Below are 18,978 nucleotides of genomic sequence, written 5' to 3'. Positions count from 1 at the left end.
CCTTCTCCCTATCGTGGCTGAACTTTAGGGCCTCATTCTCTTCTATCCCCCTAACAGAACTCTTGGCTTAAGTCATAGCTATATCCCATGATACCCCTACAATGAGCTTTTAAATAAGAATAGCTGATCAACAGGTCACTTCCCTACTCAAAATTCTCCAGTTACTCTCTATTATCTCAGTGAGGTGGAGGAGGAAAGTCAGGAATGCAAGTTCCACAACATGGAACACAAGCCCCTCATATTCTGTTTACGGACTGACTGATTACCTACCCTACATGTGACCTGTACATTCAAATTCATCTTACATTCATCATGTTCTCTATGTAGGCAAGTGACTTCCTCTGAGATAACCTCCAACCCATTCTCCAACAGAGTATCTGCATGGTCCACTTTTATTCACCCTTTAAGATCAGCTTAAGAGACTCCAATTCCTGGAAGCCTTCCTTAAGCAACTCCCCAGCTTGGTCTGAGTCCTCTTCTTTATGCCAGAGCCCCACATGTACACCTGAACTGTCTCCGTATAAGTCTAATTATCAATCAACATTACTTCCCTAAGGCAGCAAGTACATTTTATTCATTTTTTTGTACCACCAGACCATAACAGTACCTGGTACACAATAAACTATCGTAAGTCTGTGTTGAATCAATGAACCACGTTTAATCTAATCCCTTCAGAAAAGCAAAATGGACAGTAGAAAAAAGCAACTAAACTAGAATAAATGTTTGAAAAAATATGTATTGACTAACATCATTAGATATTCTAGGTAAGACACTGTCTCTACTGCTTTTCTACATTTTTCATTCCTTTTAAAGTGTTCAGTCACTATTGCTTCTTCAGTTTCCCAAACTATTTATTTAATATTCATTTCTTTTGTTTCTTTTTTAAATTGTTTTTAATTTTACTTAACTCCAAGTAAACATGCTGAACATTTCTTCTTTAGTTTCTTAATCTAAAACGATCACTGTGACCAACTAAAAAGAGAAAATTACTCTCTCCATTCAAAGATAATTTCTTCTCCTTAGAAAAAAAATTTATATACCCCTTACCCAAGAACATTATGATGAAGTCCGTAAACAATAATTCCTATCTGTACAGTCATTAATAAAACTAGGTTTATATATCATTATGAAAAACTGTCAATAAATATTTCTTGGGTAACCCCTTCATGTGCTAATGTTGTGTTCAAACTTTGGGCTTACACAAATAAAACAAATCCTGAAAGGCTTGGTAGAAGATAACTGTACAGGCAAAGAAAACAATCAAAAAACAGTATGTGGATGTATACAATCAAGCACAAACTTATATGAATGAGTAATTATTTGTTAGAGATCACTCTGAGACTGTTCCACGGAGGAGGTATGACTCGGGCGAGGTAGTGAAGAACGACTGTGTGGTAAATAGACAGAAAGAGAATGGGAAATGGAGTCCAGAAAGAAAAACTAAGCAAACTTGAAAATAAGTTTAATGTGTGATGCTTAATGTGCTTGCAAGCTTAACCAGAGTGTTTGTGTCATTGTGGGCAATCAGGATAAGGAGGAAGGCCTAATGAGGCCAGATTACACAGGACAGCTATCAGATAACCTAAGTAAAAGAGGCACACTTAACCTATGAAATAGGAAACAGGGATAGTTGTGGTCAAGAAATACAATCACTCAGGTCGGGCGCAGAGGCTCATGCCTGTAATCCCAGTACTTTGGGAGGCCAAGGCGGGTGGATCAGGAGGTCAGGAGATCGAGACCATCCTGGCTAACACAGTAAAACCCTGTCTCTACTAAAAATACAAAAAAATTAGCTGGACGTAGTGGTGGGCACTGTAGTCCCAGCTACTTGGGAGGCTGAGGCACGAGAATTGCTTGAACCCGGGGGGTGGAGGTTGCAGTGAGCCGAGATCGCACCACTGCACTCCAGTCTGGGAGACAGAACAAGACTCTGTCTCAAAAAAAAAAAATACTATCATTCCTACTCATGAAGTCTAAATGCTAATGACAAAGAATAAACTACAAAAACACAAACATTCAAATCTGGTTTTTCAGGACATGAGGACATTTGCACATTTACTGTTAATGGCTAAAGACAGCTTTAAAATATAACTGACAAATCTTAATCCTTTAAATATTCATTAAGTTTACAAAAACAAATCCTAAGATCTAACTGATACCATTACAACTATTAAGAACTATTACTATTACATAGTAATATTATTTCTCTTCAAGTTCTACAATATCATTTTCATGACATTAACAAACAAAATCAAAAGAGAACTGCCAAGTTACAACTTTACCCTTACCAAAACACTAGTGAACAATCACAACACTGCTTTGACTATTGAGACAACTTACTTTTTTCCTTTCTCTTTGTTTCTTTCATTTCCCCCCACCCCTTTGGTTGTTATTGGTTAATTTTGATGAATTTCTTTATAGAAGAGTACTCATTAGCTGTCAAAAACACTTACCATTTTCCGAGATCTTTCCAATAGCTTATCCCATATCGTAAAATGTGCCTTGAAAAGAAAAGATTTGCGATGAACTAAATAAAGTAGTAAAGTCAAAGTAAAAGGGACGGACTATATAGCTTTTAGAACAAAATAAATAAAAAGCTAGGCAGCACTAGTATAGATAAGTGGTTATAAAAGTAGCAAAAAAAGGTACTACATAGGATAGCTGCTTTGTTTTTTGCTTTCTTCAATTGCTTAAACCCAGGAGGCAGAGGTTGCAGTGAGCATTTAAGAAAAAAACACTTAAGGATTGAACGTGCCCTTCTTTCACTTTTGCCCCTCTTAATCATTTCCATCACAGAAAGCATTTCTTCTAATAGGAAGCAAAAATCTGCCCTACTTTCCCATAGATTGTGGTTCAATCCTTAAATAGCCAGTTTCAATATTCTAGAAGTCATTCTTCAAATCATAATAAGATAGTCATTAAAAACCAACTGTGACATCTTCACACTGAAATGGCAGACCCAAAGAATTCATCAAGTTACCCTAAAGAATAAAAAAACCTAACAAAGACAATAGTAAATTTTTTTTTTTTTTTTGAAATGGAGTCTCACTCTGTCGCCCAGGCTAGAGTGCAGTGGTGCGATCTCCACTCGCTGCAACCTCCGCCTCCTGGGTTCAAGCGATTCTCCTGCCTTGGCCTCCCAAGACAATAGTAAAATTTAAACTCAATTTCCTTAGTCCTTAACAATCTCCTGTAGCAGAGGATTATCAGAATGCATTAAGGAAACCTGTACAAAGTGTATCATGACCACATCAATTTTATTAGGTCAACTGAAAGTGATACCAAGGCATATGGGCAGGCCAGTGACTATTTCACACTGCATACAATCTGTAATAAAAGGTAAAATTAATAAATATCGACACACAAACCCTTCTAGGGAAAGAGCTGATTGGTATGTTTGAAGGGAACACCATGCCTGACTCAGGCGGAATGAACTGCTGGTGTAGAGACCTTGAGCTGTGGCTGGAATAAAGTGAATGAGGAAAGGAGTGGTGTTAGATAAAGTCAGAGAAGCAAGCAGGGATCAGATAATGCAGGGCTTTGTGAGACAGGGTAAAGAGTTGGGATTTGTTCAAGGGAAGCCATTGGAAAGTTTGGGGCAGAGGAAGTACACAACAGATTGTGTATTAAAAAGATCACTTTGGCTACTAAGTGGAAAATGCACTGTAGAGGGCAAGAGTGAAAGCAAGGAAGGTGAGTGAAAACAAAGAGGAACTTGGATAAGGGAAGTAGTAGTAGATGAGATGCTAAAAGGTGCATAGATTCAGAATATGTCTCAGGGTTAAAAGTTGAAAGGACTTGCGGATAGACGGGCTGGGGCATGGCTACGAGGGAAAAAGAGAATCAAGGATTACCTTAAACAACTAAGGAAACCAGGGGTATCCAATCTTTTGGCTTCCCTGGGCCACACTGGAAGAAGAATTGTCTTGGACCACACATAAAATATGCTAATACTAATGACAGCTAATGAGCTAACAAAAAAAAAGAAAAGTCACAAAAAAATCTCATAAGGTTTTAAGAAAGTTAAGAAAGTTTACAAATTTGCGTCTCATTCAAAGCCATCCTGGGCCACATGCAGCCCACGGGCTGTGAGTTGGACAAGCTTGAGTTAAAGGATGATCCCATTTTCCGAAATTGGGAAGGCTAGGAAAAGAAGCAGGTATGTGGAGAAAAGTCAAAGTCAAACGTACATGAGAGGTGTGCTAGATTTTACAAAATGAGAGCGATGAAAGAAGATATAAATAAGAAGATATAGTAAGTTCATAGACTGGAAACCTCAACATATTAAAGATGTCAATTCTCCCCAAACTGCTATACAGCTCTAATGGACTTCTTATCAGGATCTCAGGAAGACTCTGTTGAGATTGAAAATATTATCCTAACATTAAAACTCAAATAAACTAGAAGACTTAAAACAATTTTGATTAAAAAATAGTAACAAGGGAGGAATTACTCTACCTGATTTCACAGCCTATTTAGAGCTACAGTAATCAAGACTGTGTGGTACTGGTAGAAAACTAAACATACGTGATCAATGGAACAGAATAGAGGACCCAAAATAGACCTACATAAATATGCTCAGCTAATTTTTAAGAAAGATGCAAAAGTAACTCAGTGGAGGAAGAGTGGCCTTTTCAACGAATGGTACTGGAGCAATTTGACATCTATAGCCCACCAAAAAAAAAAAAAAAAAAAAAAAAAGCCTAAACCTAAACCTAAATCTCACACTCATAGAAAAAGTAACTCAAAATGGACCACAGATTTAAATAAATGTAAAACTCTAAAACCTTTAGGAAGAAAAAAAAAAGGAGAAAATCTTTGGGATCTAGGGCTAATCAAAGAGTTCTCAGAATTAACCCCAAAAACATAATCCATAAAAACAAAAATTTGATCAAATTTTGATAAACTAGTTTCATCAAAATTAAAAACGTCTTCTCTGCAAAAGGCTGCTCAGAGAACGAGAAAACAAGCCACATATACAAACACAAGGTAAAGACAAAGAGAGAAATCTGAAAACTACATATCTAACAAAAAACTAATATCTACAACACATAAAGAACTCTCAAAACTCAACTGTTAAAAAGTAAAACAATCTAATTAGAATACTAGCAAAAGACATAAACAGACATTGCACCAATGAAGATATATAGATGGCAAATAAGTACATGAAAAGAATGATCAATACCACTGGTTAATAGAGAAATTCAAATTAAAACTACAATGAGATATCACTACAAATGTACCAGAATGACTAAAACAAAAAAAAGTACTGACAGCATCAAATGCTAGTGAGGATGTGGAAAAACTGATCACTCATACATTGCCAGTGGGAATGTAAAATGGTACAGTCACTCTGGAACATTTGGTTGTTTCTTAAAAAACTAAACATACACTTATCACATAACCCAGCAACTGCACTCCTATATTTAGCCCAGAGAAATATTCACAAAAACCTGCACACAATGTCACAGCAGCTTTATTTGTAATAGCCAAAAACTGAAAAGAACTCAGATGTCCTTTGATGGATGAATGGTTAAACAAACCATGATATATCCAGACCAAGTAATACTACTTAGCAATAAGAATGAATGAACTACTGATATACTCAATGACTCGGATGAATCTCCAGATAATTATACTGAGTGAAAAGTGCCAATCCCAAAAAATTACATACTGTTCAATCCCATTCATGTAATATTCTTGAAGTAACAAAATTATAGAAAAGGAAAACAGATAAGTAGTTGGCAGGGGGAAGCAGGCAGGGTAATGGGGGCAACAGAGGGAAGTGGCTGTAAATGCGTGTGTCTATAAAAGGCCAACATGAGGGATCCGCTTGGTGAAGGAATTGGTCTGTATCTTCATTGTATTGCTGTCCATACCCTGGTGGTGATACTGTATTTTAGTACTGCAAGATGCTACCATTGAGGAAACCAAGTAAAGATACATGGGATCTCTCTATGTCTTATAACTGCAATTATCTCAAAATCAAAAATTTAAATAAAAAGATTAGCAAGGGGTGGGAGCAATGTGGAAAAGGTCAGGCTTCGGGTCATGAATGGATCATTAAAATTAGAGGGAAGATCATGCCAAATTTAAGCTTAAAAGGCATTCCAGAAAGGTCTTACCAATATGCACTCTAATACCCGCTCTGTCAATGTACCCTCACCTATGCTAATTTGAAAATTTTAAATACTACATCAATTTGATTTAATCTTTTCAACTAATGTTTCTTTTGTAACTGTATATTTACACCGTGGGCAACTTTGTTTTTAATCATAAACCTGAGTTTACAAAATATTAGTGTCATATAACTTATGAAAAATTAGAAGTTTATAGTCTTCAAACTGGTATAAAATCAAGTCCGGAATTATATCTATACCCAAATTGGAAGGCCTGGAACTTTAAGCTTTACTTACTCTTAAGTGAATGGGTAAAGACACACCCTGGAATCTTCGTATGAGACTTGGCTGGGTGGGTTGAAGATTGTGAACTGCTGACACTTCATACTGGAAACAAATACTTGTTCTTGGAATAAGAGGGCCCTCACTCACATCAATGAAGTCACCTATTCTGATTGATTTAAAAATAAACAAACAAAACTGCAACATCAAATAATTTGTAAGAGCTTGAAAAAGAAATCTCTTCATTCTCTTTGCTGCTAGCATCCCTAATCAAGAACATTATATATGGTTCAATTTAGTTTCTGATGACCCCTGACATAATGACCTCAAGTAAAGAGGCTAAAACTTTGAAAATTAAATCAAATGAACCATTTTCTTAATTAACATTGATATAAATTTTAAGGTCTTTAAGAGTCACACAACACATCATGCTATCAAGCTGATTCAACTGCCTAAAACCGATCATCTACAACCTTAAAACAACCCATATAACAAAGTTTAGAATTCAGCGTGTAGGACAGATTGTGTTCAGAAACAAAGGGCAGTTTCTAGAGGAAAAAAGTTAAGTCCAATTCATAAAAACAGGAGGTTGAGAAAACAGATCCAGGTCATGAAGTCATCTCTGCAGAATGCATTGTCTTGGGACTTGCTCTCCATGGGAGAATGTCATCATAAGCAGTGAACCTTTCTTATCCATGTGTCAGAAAGCACATTCTGGCTTAACATGTATCATATATAATTACTAGTCAGTCAATATTCATATGAATTAACATGTTCAATTCATAACAATGACTATCTTGCCCAGTTTCAAAACTAACTCCTAAAAATTACATTCTTAAACAGTGGTTTTCAACTCAAAATTAAATAAAAATAGCAAACAATAAAATGAGGATTATAGAAACTACAAGTGTTCCTGAAGGTAATTTAAAGCTTCCATTTACCACCATATCAAAACAATGAACAAAGCAAAAAAAATAAGGTGAAAAGAACAAAATAAGGTACAAATTCATCTTTTTTGGTCATATGCTTCATTCAGATAACAATAAAGCTAAGCCTTACTCTAACACAGCAGCCAGTTTTTAGACTTTTACTTACCTGTGTAGCTTGACTATTCTCTCAGGGTTCTGAGATGCCTTCTCTTCTATGAAATCTATTTTGTACCTGAAAAGCAGCAAAGAAAAAAACATTTTTTAACCCTAAATAAGTGAAAAAGTGTTTAAAGATTCCTCCCTTTCTCTTCCTCTTCAGCCATACTTTTCGAGAGTGGGTTACACTTGGAACCTCCCTTTAATCTGGCCACAGCCCCATGACTCTGCCAAACTGTTCTCAGCAAAGTCACAGGTACCTGCTTGGTGTCAACCCAATGAACACTTTTTGTTCCTCATTTTCTTAATACCAATGCTCACCTCTACTTCTCAAAGTGTTCTTTCTTTCCATTTTTATTTATTTTGATTTTTTCTGAGACAGGGTCTTGCTCTATCACCCACCCTGGAATGCAGTGGCACAATTATAGCTCACTGCAGCCTCAAACTTCTGGGCTCAAGCGACCCTCCTGCCTCAGCCACCCAAGTAGCTGGGACTACAGGTGTGAGCCACCATGCCAGGCTAACCTTTTTTTTTTTTTTGGTAAAGATAGGGTCTTGCTAAGTTGCTCAGGCTGGTGTCAAACTCCTGGCGTCAAGCAATCCTCCTGCCTCAGCTTCCTAAAGTGCTGGGATTATAGCGATGAACCACCACACCGAACCTCAAAGTGCTCTTTCCATGGGTATCAGTGGCATTCCTTACTGCTTGTTATTTTACATCTCTGGCCACTCTTGTGTTTCTCTACCCTTTGAGAATTCTATGCTACACCCTCTTTTCACTTCAAGCATCCTCCTTAGGCCAGCCTCTGAGCTACAATTTAGGTAGTTATATCTCCTATATCTCTGCCTCTCATCTCCTACCTCTTCTGACCACAGTTTCCAAGACCCATCTGGACATCCCTCTAGGATGTTCCACAAGCACCTTACCCTGAAATTTCCAAACTGCCACAAATTATCACCTCCTTCCCGCCCAAACTTGTTCTTCCTCCTGAATTTCCTGTCTTAGTACACCACCACCAACCACCGAGGTGTCCATGTGAAAAACCTGGGAGATTTCCTTGATTTCTTTCTCCAACCATATCCCCTCCATTCAATTCATTATCAGGTTGTCAATTTGACTGCCCAGTGTCTCTCAAATCTACCCAATCCTGTCAGTATAGCTAAAGGCACAGATGAAACTGCACAGCCCAGGTTCAAACCACGACTTTACCATTTACTATTGAGAGCTTTGTCCATTTACCCCAGGGTGCTAAACAAGTAATATGTGTATGTGCACCACAGGTGTATGCGCAATTATGCGGCAAAGTTGGGGAACACTGGTTTATGCAAAAACACCCCCTGACTGCTACAGTCCCCCAGGCACTAATAAGGGTGCCAAGTACCTTGAATACTTGTCCCTCCTGACCCACCTCCAAGAGATGCTCCTGTCCCGAGAGTCAAAGCCACAAAAAGGCCCCACCATTACCCCTGCAGCAGAAAGGCTCAATCACGGACCCACCTTCAATGATTCAACTCTTCTGTCCTGTCCAGCTCCCTCCAGAACTATCCCCTTCCTCCTACCACACACTCAACTAAGCTACAAAAGTCCCAGAAGCCCCTACAGTCCCTGACAGTTAGGTAGCAGAATGGGAAATCTCAATGTATACTGAATGGAAGTCAAAAGTACACTGTCCAGTAAAGTACCACGGTGCACTTAAATGTGATTAGTACTAGTTAAAATGAGCCTTAAGTGTAAAACACATACCAAGTTCTGAAGATTTAGAGTGAAAAAGAATATAAAATAACATCAATATTTTAATATTGATTACACTGAAATAACATTTTAGATGTATCATTTAAATAAAATCATTAAAATTAACTTCACCTTTTGACTTTTTTTCAACGTAACTACTAGAAAATTGCAAATTATACAGATGTCTCATATTATATTTCTTTTGGGAGCATGTGCCTAGACTTCTGGCACAGAGAGTGACTTGACATGTTCAGACAGTCCAAAGAATTTTCTTGTAGAATCAATGCTATAAATGGTGGTTTGGTTCTACAATACTATCTGTACTCTAGTTAAAACAGTACATTACAACTGGTTTCTAAGTCCACTGGTTCCAGGACACGCTAAAAATGTTTCAAGATAAAGTGTTTCATGGGCAAATATATTTGGGAAATTTTCAGTGTCCACTTTCGGAGACCCTTGAGTGCAATGAGTAAAATTTTTTAAGCCACTGTTCTTCAAACTCAGCTTAACACAGTACATGGTTTCATATGTCAATTAACATCTTATGGAAGAATATTATGAGACAGATAGCTTTGAAAAATGCTAAGCTATAAAGTATGTGTCAAAAACACACTCATAACTAACCCAATATATTTATAATAACCTATCCCTATAAGAATTTGTAATTCAACTTTTATATACCTAAAGAAATTCTAATCTATAACCTTTAACAATTTGTAGGTGCATATTTTGACTTCAGACTCTGGTTTTTTGGGGTTTTTTTGGTGTTTTTTTTTTTTGGTTTTTTTTACAGCACAGATTTCTCTTTCTAAAGTTCTAATATTCTATTAGGTTAACGTTAAAATGTAGCTTATGTTCTTATAACCGGTAGTAGAAGGTGAAGTGAAAGTTTTCTGAGTGAGAATTGAGAAGCCAGGCAGGAATTAAAATGTTAAAGAAAATCCATCAAATGAATAATTCACATGCAGAACACTAAAACCTGGCTGTGTAAACATTTTACTTCAGCTATTAGCCCTCTTCCAAACTTCTTGCATTTTCAATCTTATCAGTGTCATTTTAAGTGTGGAGGGGTAGGAGAGAAACGCTGCCAAATACACAAAATTATATAGTTGCTTAACGTGCGTTATCACTTCACACTAGAAAGAAAAAAAGGAAACATACTACTATGTTGATATAATGAGAAAGGCTGGTCCAAGAACAGAGAAGTAAAACAAAGTGAGAAAATTATCAAGGGAGGTGGGGAACATTTTCCTCAGCAAAATAAATGAGATCAGAAACAGAGGTCTCAGAGTGGAAAATAATACACTGTCACATGCATATCAAATATAAAAATTCTTAAGACCTGAATTTTCTTTATTACATATAATACAGGAAGAGTTAGCCTTGATTTAAAGAAAGCCAACACTTACTTGTTGTGTTGAAATATTTCCAAGGCCACTTTTGCTTCAACTTCCAGAGTTTCAAATGGAAGATCTTTATAAATTAAAGCATGACCATCCTTTGTGAAAGAACGTAAGTTCTCCTTAAAAATGAAAGTAATAACCTTTAGTAACAATTTACTGAAAAGCATTTCTCCATAAGCCAGTTGAGACAAAACTCTATGCTTAGTACTGCAAATCCAACTAAAATAAAAGACAAAATCAAGTTTGTTAGAACAGGTAGTTATTAATTTGCAACAAATGAAGTTTTCGACCATAAACTATAAAACTTCTTATTTACCAGTAATTAAGGTGTCAGCCTTCATTAATACTAATTACTGAAGATAAACCTATAAAGAAATTTTATCCAAATTATATTATAATTTCATTCAAATTACACAATCTTAAAATGTTATTAAAACTATGATGCACCAAGTAAAAATGCCAATAATTCAATAGCAAGACATAAAAATGTGTTTACAGTATGAATAAAACTAAGTTTATTAAATGTATGGGGAAAAAGTTATTGTTTTCATAATTAAGAAAGTTTCACTAGAAATGTAACATCATCACCAACCCTGTACAAAGTATAACATGTCCAATATTAAGTTTTTGCTTAATAAAAATGTCAATTTTACACAATTAAAATGATGAATAATACACATTAACAATGTTTGTAAGATTTTTAATAAAAATTCTAATTAAATTTTCATACTACAAATCATTACTAATACAGAAAAGACCAAGCACTATTACACAAGTAATTTTTATAATAAAATTATTTCCATAAAAATCCTATTAGACTTTTTTGCATGAAATGACTCTTCTCTATAAAGAATAATTTACCATATAAAAAAATCAACATTCATGGTTTAATACAACTATTCCTTCAATGTAACTCTACTCTACTTTCTTTAAGCTGTCTACTCAACCCAACTCCATGCAGTTTGCAATCAGCTTGCATATTTCTTTTGTAAGGTTTTATCTTTTAAAAAAGAAAAATGCAAAAGCCAGGCACAGTGGCATACACCTGCAGTCCCAGCTACCAGGAAGGCTGAGACAGGAAGATTGCTTGGGCCCAGGAGTTCAAGGCCAGCCTGGGCAACATCGTGAGACCCCCATCTCTTAAAAAAAAAGAGAGAGAAAGAAAGAAAAAAGCAGTTATGTTTCATAGATAATGAAAATTAAATCTTGACCTCAGTTTTTACGTAACTCGCCCCAGTAAAGAAAATCTTAAATTTGGAGACATACTTGAAAAGGAAGCTACACTGACAGGAGCCCAGAAAATCTTAAATTTGGAGACATACTTGAAAAGGAAGCTACACTGACAGGAGCCCAGAAGTCATGAAGAAACAGTTCCAATCCTTTCCCTCCCCTCCTTCCATCCTCTTCTTTCTCTCTTCCCTCTCCCTTTTTCTCATTCTTTCTTGATTCCCTCTTCTCTCCCTCTCAATATTATGTAATATGGGCAGGATTATACAGAAAGTAATTTCCAAGGCCAAATTTAAAACTAGATCTGCCCTTACTTCAAAATCTTTGCTTTTAAGAACCACTAGAGTATTTCACTAAATCTAAGATATATTACTAAAGGAAAAAACAAAAACAAAAACACACTACAAATTCTAATTGCAAGATACCATCTACTATAAGGCTCATATATTTTCAGAGATACTAAATATAAAAAGAATGTACACAGTGGAAATGATAAAATGATGTGGTACACGGCTTCCCCTTTTCAGATCTCCGGACTCCCAATACATAGGACATATAGTTTTGTTTAATTAAGAATTAGGTATTTGCCTATTCTTCCCAATCAGAATTACGTCTCCAGGCTTGATCTTTGATAACCATCAGCACCCCTTACCTACAGAGCACCTGATCTAGACTGTCCTTGTTAGGCTCTGTTGCTACCCAAGTCCCAGACCAACAAGGACCATCCTCATTACAAAGGCAGACCATTCACAAAGAGTTTAGTTTGTTAATATTTCGTTTGTTGATGCTCGAGTTAGCTTTGTCAAAGTTGGATTCTTTAATTCACCCAGCTCTCAATGTGCCCCTTGTATATACAGGGACCTCACTGTATGCAACAAGTTAAAATGGTTTAAGGGAGTGGTTTTCAAATTGTGCTCCAGTGATCCAAACAGGTATGGCGCCAGGCCCCCTACTACCATATCGGTCAAGATAGTTAAGTTTTTATATTTTATATTCTGGGCCTCTTGAAAACCACTACCTTAAAACCGCTTAGAAGGAACATCAAGAAAAGGTCAAGCAGGACATAGAGTTTCAAGACAACTGACCATGTTGATGTAAATACTCTCATTCATATATCTCTGTCTTAAATACGCTGAAAAAGCAACAACACCTATAGACAGACAGACAGACAGATACATAGATACACAGATAGATACATAGATAGATTCTTTTAAATGTCCTCAATGTGCAGTACTATTCAACAAAACTAACACAGGAGTCATTCTAACAAAGAAAGGCAGACACTCTAAAATTAATACTCCAGAAGAATACACTTACTTTTGTTGGCATCCACTCATCAAGTTTGCTATCCAAAACTACGTCGTAACAGAAGGCACCAGAAATTACTGTAAATCCAACCAAAATAAAAAGCAAAGTCAAATCTGCCCTAACAGAAAGTTACTAATTTGCAACAACTGAATATTTAGACTACGAAATGAAGGATTAGCAATCTCTCCCAACTCTACAAATTATAAAATGGTTGCCATTCTTCCAGCTGCTTGCCAGAGCTCTATCAAATTTCCCTTAGCCAAAAGATTGTTAACCCCAAATCACTAATCACTAATATTTTTTAAACATTGAAGTTTTCTTCAAAAATGCTAATTACCATACAGATTTCATAAAGTTATCAGATGTAAAAATTCCAGGTAGCCAAGGCAGGTGGATCACCTGAGGTCAAGAATTCAAGACCAGCCTGGCCAACATAGTAAAAACCAGTCTCTACTAAAAATACAAAAATTAGCCAGGCGTGGTGGCAGATGCCTGTAATCCCAGCTACTCGGGAGTCTGAGGCAGGAGAATCACTTAAATCTGCAAGTTGCAGGTTGCAGTGAGCCAAGATCATGCCACTGCACTCCAGCCTTGGCGACACAGCTAGACTCCGTCTCAAAAAAAAAAAAAAAAAAAAAAATTTCAAAAGAACAACATATTTAGTAAGTAGATAAATAACTTAATGGACATGAAATGCTAAATTTCTTTTATATCGCCTAAATAGCTTCTTTTTTTTTTTTTTTTTTTTTTTTTTGAGATGGAGTCTAGCTCTGTTGCCCAGGCTGGAGTGCAGTGGCCGGATCTCAGCTCACTGCAAGCCCCACCTCCCGGGTTCACGCCATTCTCCTGCCTCAGCCTCCCGAGTAGCTGGGAGTACAGGCGCCCGCCACCTCGCCCGGCTAATTTTTTTTGTATTTTAGTAGAGACGGGGTTTCACCGTGTTAGCCAGGATGGTCTCGATCTCCTGAACTCGTGATCCGCCCGTCTCGGCCTCCCAAAATGCTGGGATTACAGGCTTGAGCCACCACGCCCGGCCTAAATAGCTTCTTTTTGGCGTTTTGTTCTTAGAATCATTTCTTGAGTTTCTTTCACATATTTTAGGTATACCTACTTCTTTAAAAAAAAAAAATTATACATGTGATCTTACCATACTTACTATTCCAAAATCCTAGTTTTAGCAAAATTACAATGTACACCCTTTCATCTCACCACAGTGCTGTCTCTCTCCACAGTAACAGTCATGTCTGGTGAAATATTACCACCTAAGGACAGCTCTTTCCAGCAGTCTACTTATACTCATATTTCCTCCTCCTCTACACATGCAATTTGGAAATATATGCTTAACGTTGTAAAAAAATAAACGCTGAGGGCTAGGAGCGGTGGCTCACGCCTATAATCCCAGCACTTTGGGAGGCCGAGGCAGGAGGATCACAAGGTCAGGAGATCAAGACCATCCTGGCTAACACAGTGAAACCCCATTTCTACTAAAAATACAAAAACATTAGCTGGGCGTCGTGACGGGCGCCTGTAGTCCTACCTACTCGGGAAGCTGAGGCAGGAGAATGGCGTGAACCCGGGAGGCGGAGCTTGCAGTGAGCCAAGATCGTGTCACTGCACTCCAGCCTGGGCGAGAGTGAGACTCTGTCTCAAATAAATAAATAAATGCTGAGATAGTGGAATTCCATGAAATTCATATTCAAGACAAACATTTTCCAGTAATTCTATGATGTTAATTATTAACCTGCAAAGACTACTTCATGCTTCATCATAATAAGATAGATTTTGTTACTCATGATAAATGAAACATGTATAATGGTAATTTATACTAGATAAAATTAGAACTAAACTCTATACATCATCAAAAATAGGTACCAAAATATTTAAGGATCACAAAAAGACATATATTTATATGTGTACATTACCAGGAACTTCCGGAGCTCTGACCAAATTGACCATATATTCATCTTTGAATGCCCTCTCTATCACACAACCCATCATCATAGCACAGGAACGCCAATAAGCCTAGAAAAAAATACATACATATATAAAATATATATAAGCACACTGAGATTCACTAAAGTTTCGACAATATTAAATTGTAAGTGAACTTTTGACTTCGAAAATATTTATCATATATCTCTGTTCGCACAACGTAGCAACAGTTACCATCAGACGATGACATTACCTCAACCAAGCAAAAATCAAGAAAGAATGAAGCATCAACTTCAGGTTCTTAGTAATGTTTCTGTGCAAGATACCAAGCACCATAATGGTTGTCAACTCTGACAGATAGTTTTATTATCTGAAAGTATTTTTTTTAACCCAGGATAAAGTTAACTTGTTAACAAACTTGTGCTAAAGTAAAATAAAGATATTAATTATGTAACTGTTTATACCATTTATAAATATGGAGAAAAAACTCAACTTTTATGAATGATTAGTGACTCTTATCCTACACCTAACACCCTAACATGTCGTTCAGATTACTCATATTTACAGCAGAGCAGCAGCAACTGGGCTTTCATCTTACCAGCACATTTTGATTCATGGACATGCCTGATTGAGATGGTATCAGAGCAATGACCTGATCAGTCACAAGGAGAAACCTGCAGTGTAACTGTCCATTGTGTTCCCCTCTTGCTGACACTACTCTGAGCACTTTTCAGAAGCTCTGTTTAACATTTGAGGACTACAAAAGTGGGATCACTTCTCCATTATAAATTCTATACAACCATATTACACTAAAAATAAGTACAGACCCAGGCCTTGAAGACAAGTGGCAACATGTACTTCTTCATCTATCCTACTTAAATGTCTTTAAGTGTCTGTTGAACTCCAGCCAGAATGCCTAGGTTCAAATCTGGACTCCACTAGTTCATAAATCTGTAACCTTGGTCAAGCTGCTGAACTTCTCTTTGTCTCAGTTTATTAATCGGGAAAATGGGGAGAACAGTATGAACACTGTAGAGTTTGTATGAAGGTTAAACGAGTTAATATCCATAAATCACCTAGAACAGTGCCTGATACATAATACATACATACCTATTATTGGCTATTACTGTCATTTCTATCATTTTCTTGTTCAACTATTTCAACAAATATTTATTAAACACCTACTGTATGTATATCAAGAACTAGGTCCAATAAGGGAAGTGGTCCCTATCTTCACATTCAACAGTTTATGCTACAAGACAAAATTCAAATATCATATCTAGAGACTAGCCAAGTTGTGTGAGACCTTAGAGAAAAGAGGATTAATTTTGACAAGGAGAAACTTAGAAGGTACCACAAAGCAGATGGCCTTTTAATTGAATTGTAAAAAATAAATAGGATTTTAATAGAGAGAAAAGAAAATGCTCATTTGAAGAAGGCATCAAAAAAAGCAAGGTGGATAGCACAGCATAAACCATTAGTGACTGATATAGTTTAGTTCTGTGTCCCCACCCAAATCTCATCTCGAATTGTGATCCCCAGGGGTCGAAGGAGAGACCTGGTGGAAGGTGACTGGATCATGGGGCGGTTTCCCCCAGGCTGTTCTCATGATAGTGAGTGAGTTCTCATGAGATCTGATGGTTTAAAGGTGTTCAGCAGTTCCCTCCCCACTCTCTCTCTTGCCTCCATGTAAGATGTTCCTGCTTCCCCTTCTACTATCATTGTTAAGTTTCCTGAAACCTCTCCAGCCATGAAAAACTGAGTCAATTAAACTTTCCTTTATAAATTACCCAGTCTCAGGGAGTTCTTTATAGCCATGTGAAAACGGACTAATACAGTGGCCAAGTACTCTAATGTGGCCAGAACAAGGAGGAAAAGCAAAGAAGCAAGGGGGAGGCCAAGCTGGAAAGGCAGGCTGGGAACAGATTATACAGGCCCTGGAAAGCCATGTGAATGTTATCAGGTAGGCAAGTTCTTTAGGTGTAAGTGACATGCTCCTTAGTCATGTCACTTAATAAAGCTGTTATAGGCCTGTAAAAGAACAACTTTTAAGTACCGGAAAAAAAAGTGGGGACATGGGTAAGCAGAAAGAGTTAAAAAGTTATTGAAATCATCTAGATAAGATGGTCAAACGCTGAATTCAAGCAGTAGCAGTGGAAACGGAATCACCCACAATATAGTGATTAATGAATGTAAGTTGAAAAAAGATATTAATATAAAAGACATAGCATACCAAAAACACCCAGAAATGGATGCCACTGATATTTTTTGAACTATAAAAGTGCCTAATCTAACAGGTAAAACATTGACTAAAGAGTACAACACAACATTTGAACTTGGCCATATTTTTATGTTACACCCCATAGGAAACAGGTCTTAATAAAAAGGTGAAGATACTGGGGAAATAGAAAAAGAATGTAGAGACAGAAATACCTTATTCACTTCTCCTGGATCACGATCTTTGAAAGTAAGAAATTTAATTTCACACGACTTTGTTAAAGGCTTATACATGTCCCAAGGCTGTCCATCCACCAGAGCCAGAATGGACTTCCTGCAGTACCACTCACTTAAATCTAGAAATTTAAAACACACTGATTATCTAACAAAATCCAGAGTGAAAAGGTACATGTTTAGGTGCTACATTTAGAAATAAAACAATGGGAAGGCAAGATTCTGCAGATTGTCCTTTTTAGAGAAAAAAAGTATATTACATCTATAATCAATTAAAAAAAAAAAAAAATACCCTACAAAAATTAGCCAGGCATGGGGGCACATGCTTGTAATCCCAGTTATTTGGGAGGCTGAGACAGGAGTATGGCTTGAACCAAGGAGGCAGAGGTTGCAGTGAGCCGAGATCATGCCACTGCACTCCAGCCTGGGTGACAGAGTGAGACTCCGTCTCAAAAATAAATAAATAAATAAATAAATAAATAAATAAATAAAATAATACCCGATATACTCAAGGTCTTATTGGTTATTAATAAAATTACCCAAACCATTTACAAAATTCATTAAGGCTATATCTAGTTTGAAATTAATTTGTCAATTATTAATGAAACAATTTTCTAAGAGTTACACTTGAATATTTAGAGAGCAGCATCACAGATGTATTTGGATAGATACACACACAACTCCAAAGAAAAGGGAAATATATTAACACACAGCTACAAAAATCAGTTCTAGATTGGTTTTGGGTCTTGCTCCCAAACCATCTCTTACTTCCACGACATAGATGCTTTAAGTTAAATACCGTAGCTACCATTTCTTCGTAATTAATATGAATTCCCAGATAAACCAATCAGCTCTGGTCTGTTTCATCATCCCAGAATGCAATGCCAACTGTGATTAGATGTTCTGTAATTACATAGCTACTCACAAAAGTACTCAAACTACAGGGTCTAAATTATTGACCCCTACATAAGCTCTGTAAAGACAGGGATCATGTCTACTTTTGCTCACTCATCAGTATATCCAGAGCCTAGCACCAGGCCTGGTATTCACTAGTACTAGCAGGTATTCAATAACAGTTTACTGAATGACTGCAAGCATGAATGACAAGAAAGTCTCAGAGCACGGGTCATGCTGAGGATGCTTCAGAAACTGTATCACTACATGTGATGTGTATAAAGCTCCTTAAGGGCCTGAGTTTTGTCTTATCCTCCTCTGTAATCCTAATGCCTATCATATGGCAGAGGTTCCAGAAATACTTGAAAACCAAATGAGTAAATATTTATAAGTACTAATTCAAGTGCCAGAGTGAAGGAAGATTAAGAGGGAGTGTACACTCTTTAGGCCAGTTTAAGCTGATAACTAAAGTTGTTAATTACCTAAATGGAATCATTACTGAGTTTTCCAAAAGTTTAAGCAATGCAGCTAGTCATGCCTGTATCTAT

The 18,978-nt window shown here is 36.8% G+C and overlaps 1 protein-coding gene across 16 annotated transcripts in view; it reads right to left on the bottom strand.

The window, feature by feature from the left end:
- Positions 1–18,978, bottom strand: part of MRPL39 (mitochondrial ribosomal protein L39) — a 239,861-nt gene that overhangs the window by 218,506 nt on the left and 2,377 nt on the right. For 15 of the 16 annotated variants that reach the window (XM_077995881.1, XM_077995876.1, XM_015133078.3 and 12 more), the window contains exons 3-9: positions 17,519–17,658; positions 15,076–15,175; positions 13,163–13,230; positions 10,625–10,737; positions 7,497–7,562; positions 6,417–6,570; positions 2,454–2,501 (exon numbers count right to left, since the gene is read on the bottom strand). In XM_077995881.1, the coding sequence (XP_077852007.1) occupies positions 2,454–2,501; positions 6,417–6,570; positions 7,497–7,562; positions 10,625–10,737; positions 13,163–13,230; positions 15,076–15,175; positions 17,519–17,658 (689 nt within the window). Of the gene's footprint in view, positions 1–865; positions 1,388–2,453; positions 2,502–6,416; positions 6,571–7,496; positions 7,563–10,624; positions 10,738–13,162; positions 13,231–15,075; positions 15,176–17,518; positions 17,659–18,978 lie in introns of those variants that run through there. The other variant, XM_015133080.3, reaches the window with a different exon arrangement.

The sequence above is a fragment of the Macaca mulatta genome, chromosome 3 (assembly GCF_049350105.2).
Source record: "Macaca mulatta isolate MMU2019108-1 chromosome 3, T2T-MMU8v2.0, whole genome shotgun sequence".
Classification (NCBI taxonomy): Eukaryota; Metazoa; Chordata; class Mammalia; order Primates; family Cercopithecidae; genus Macaca; species Macaca mulatta.
Note: the sequence above shows the minus strand (reverse complement) of the source record. Positions and strands in the feature narration are given on the sequence as shown.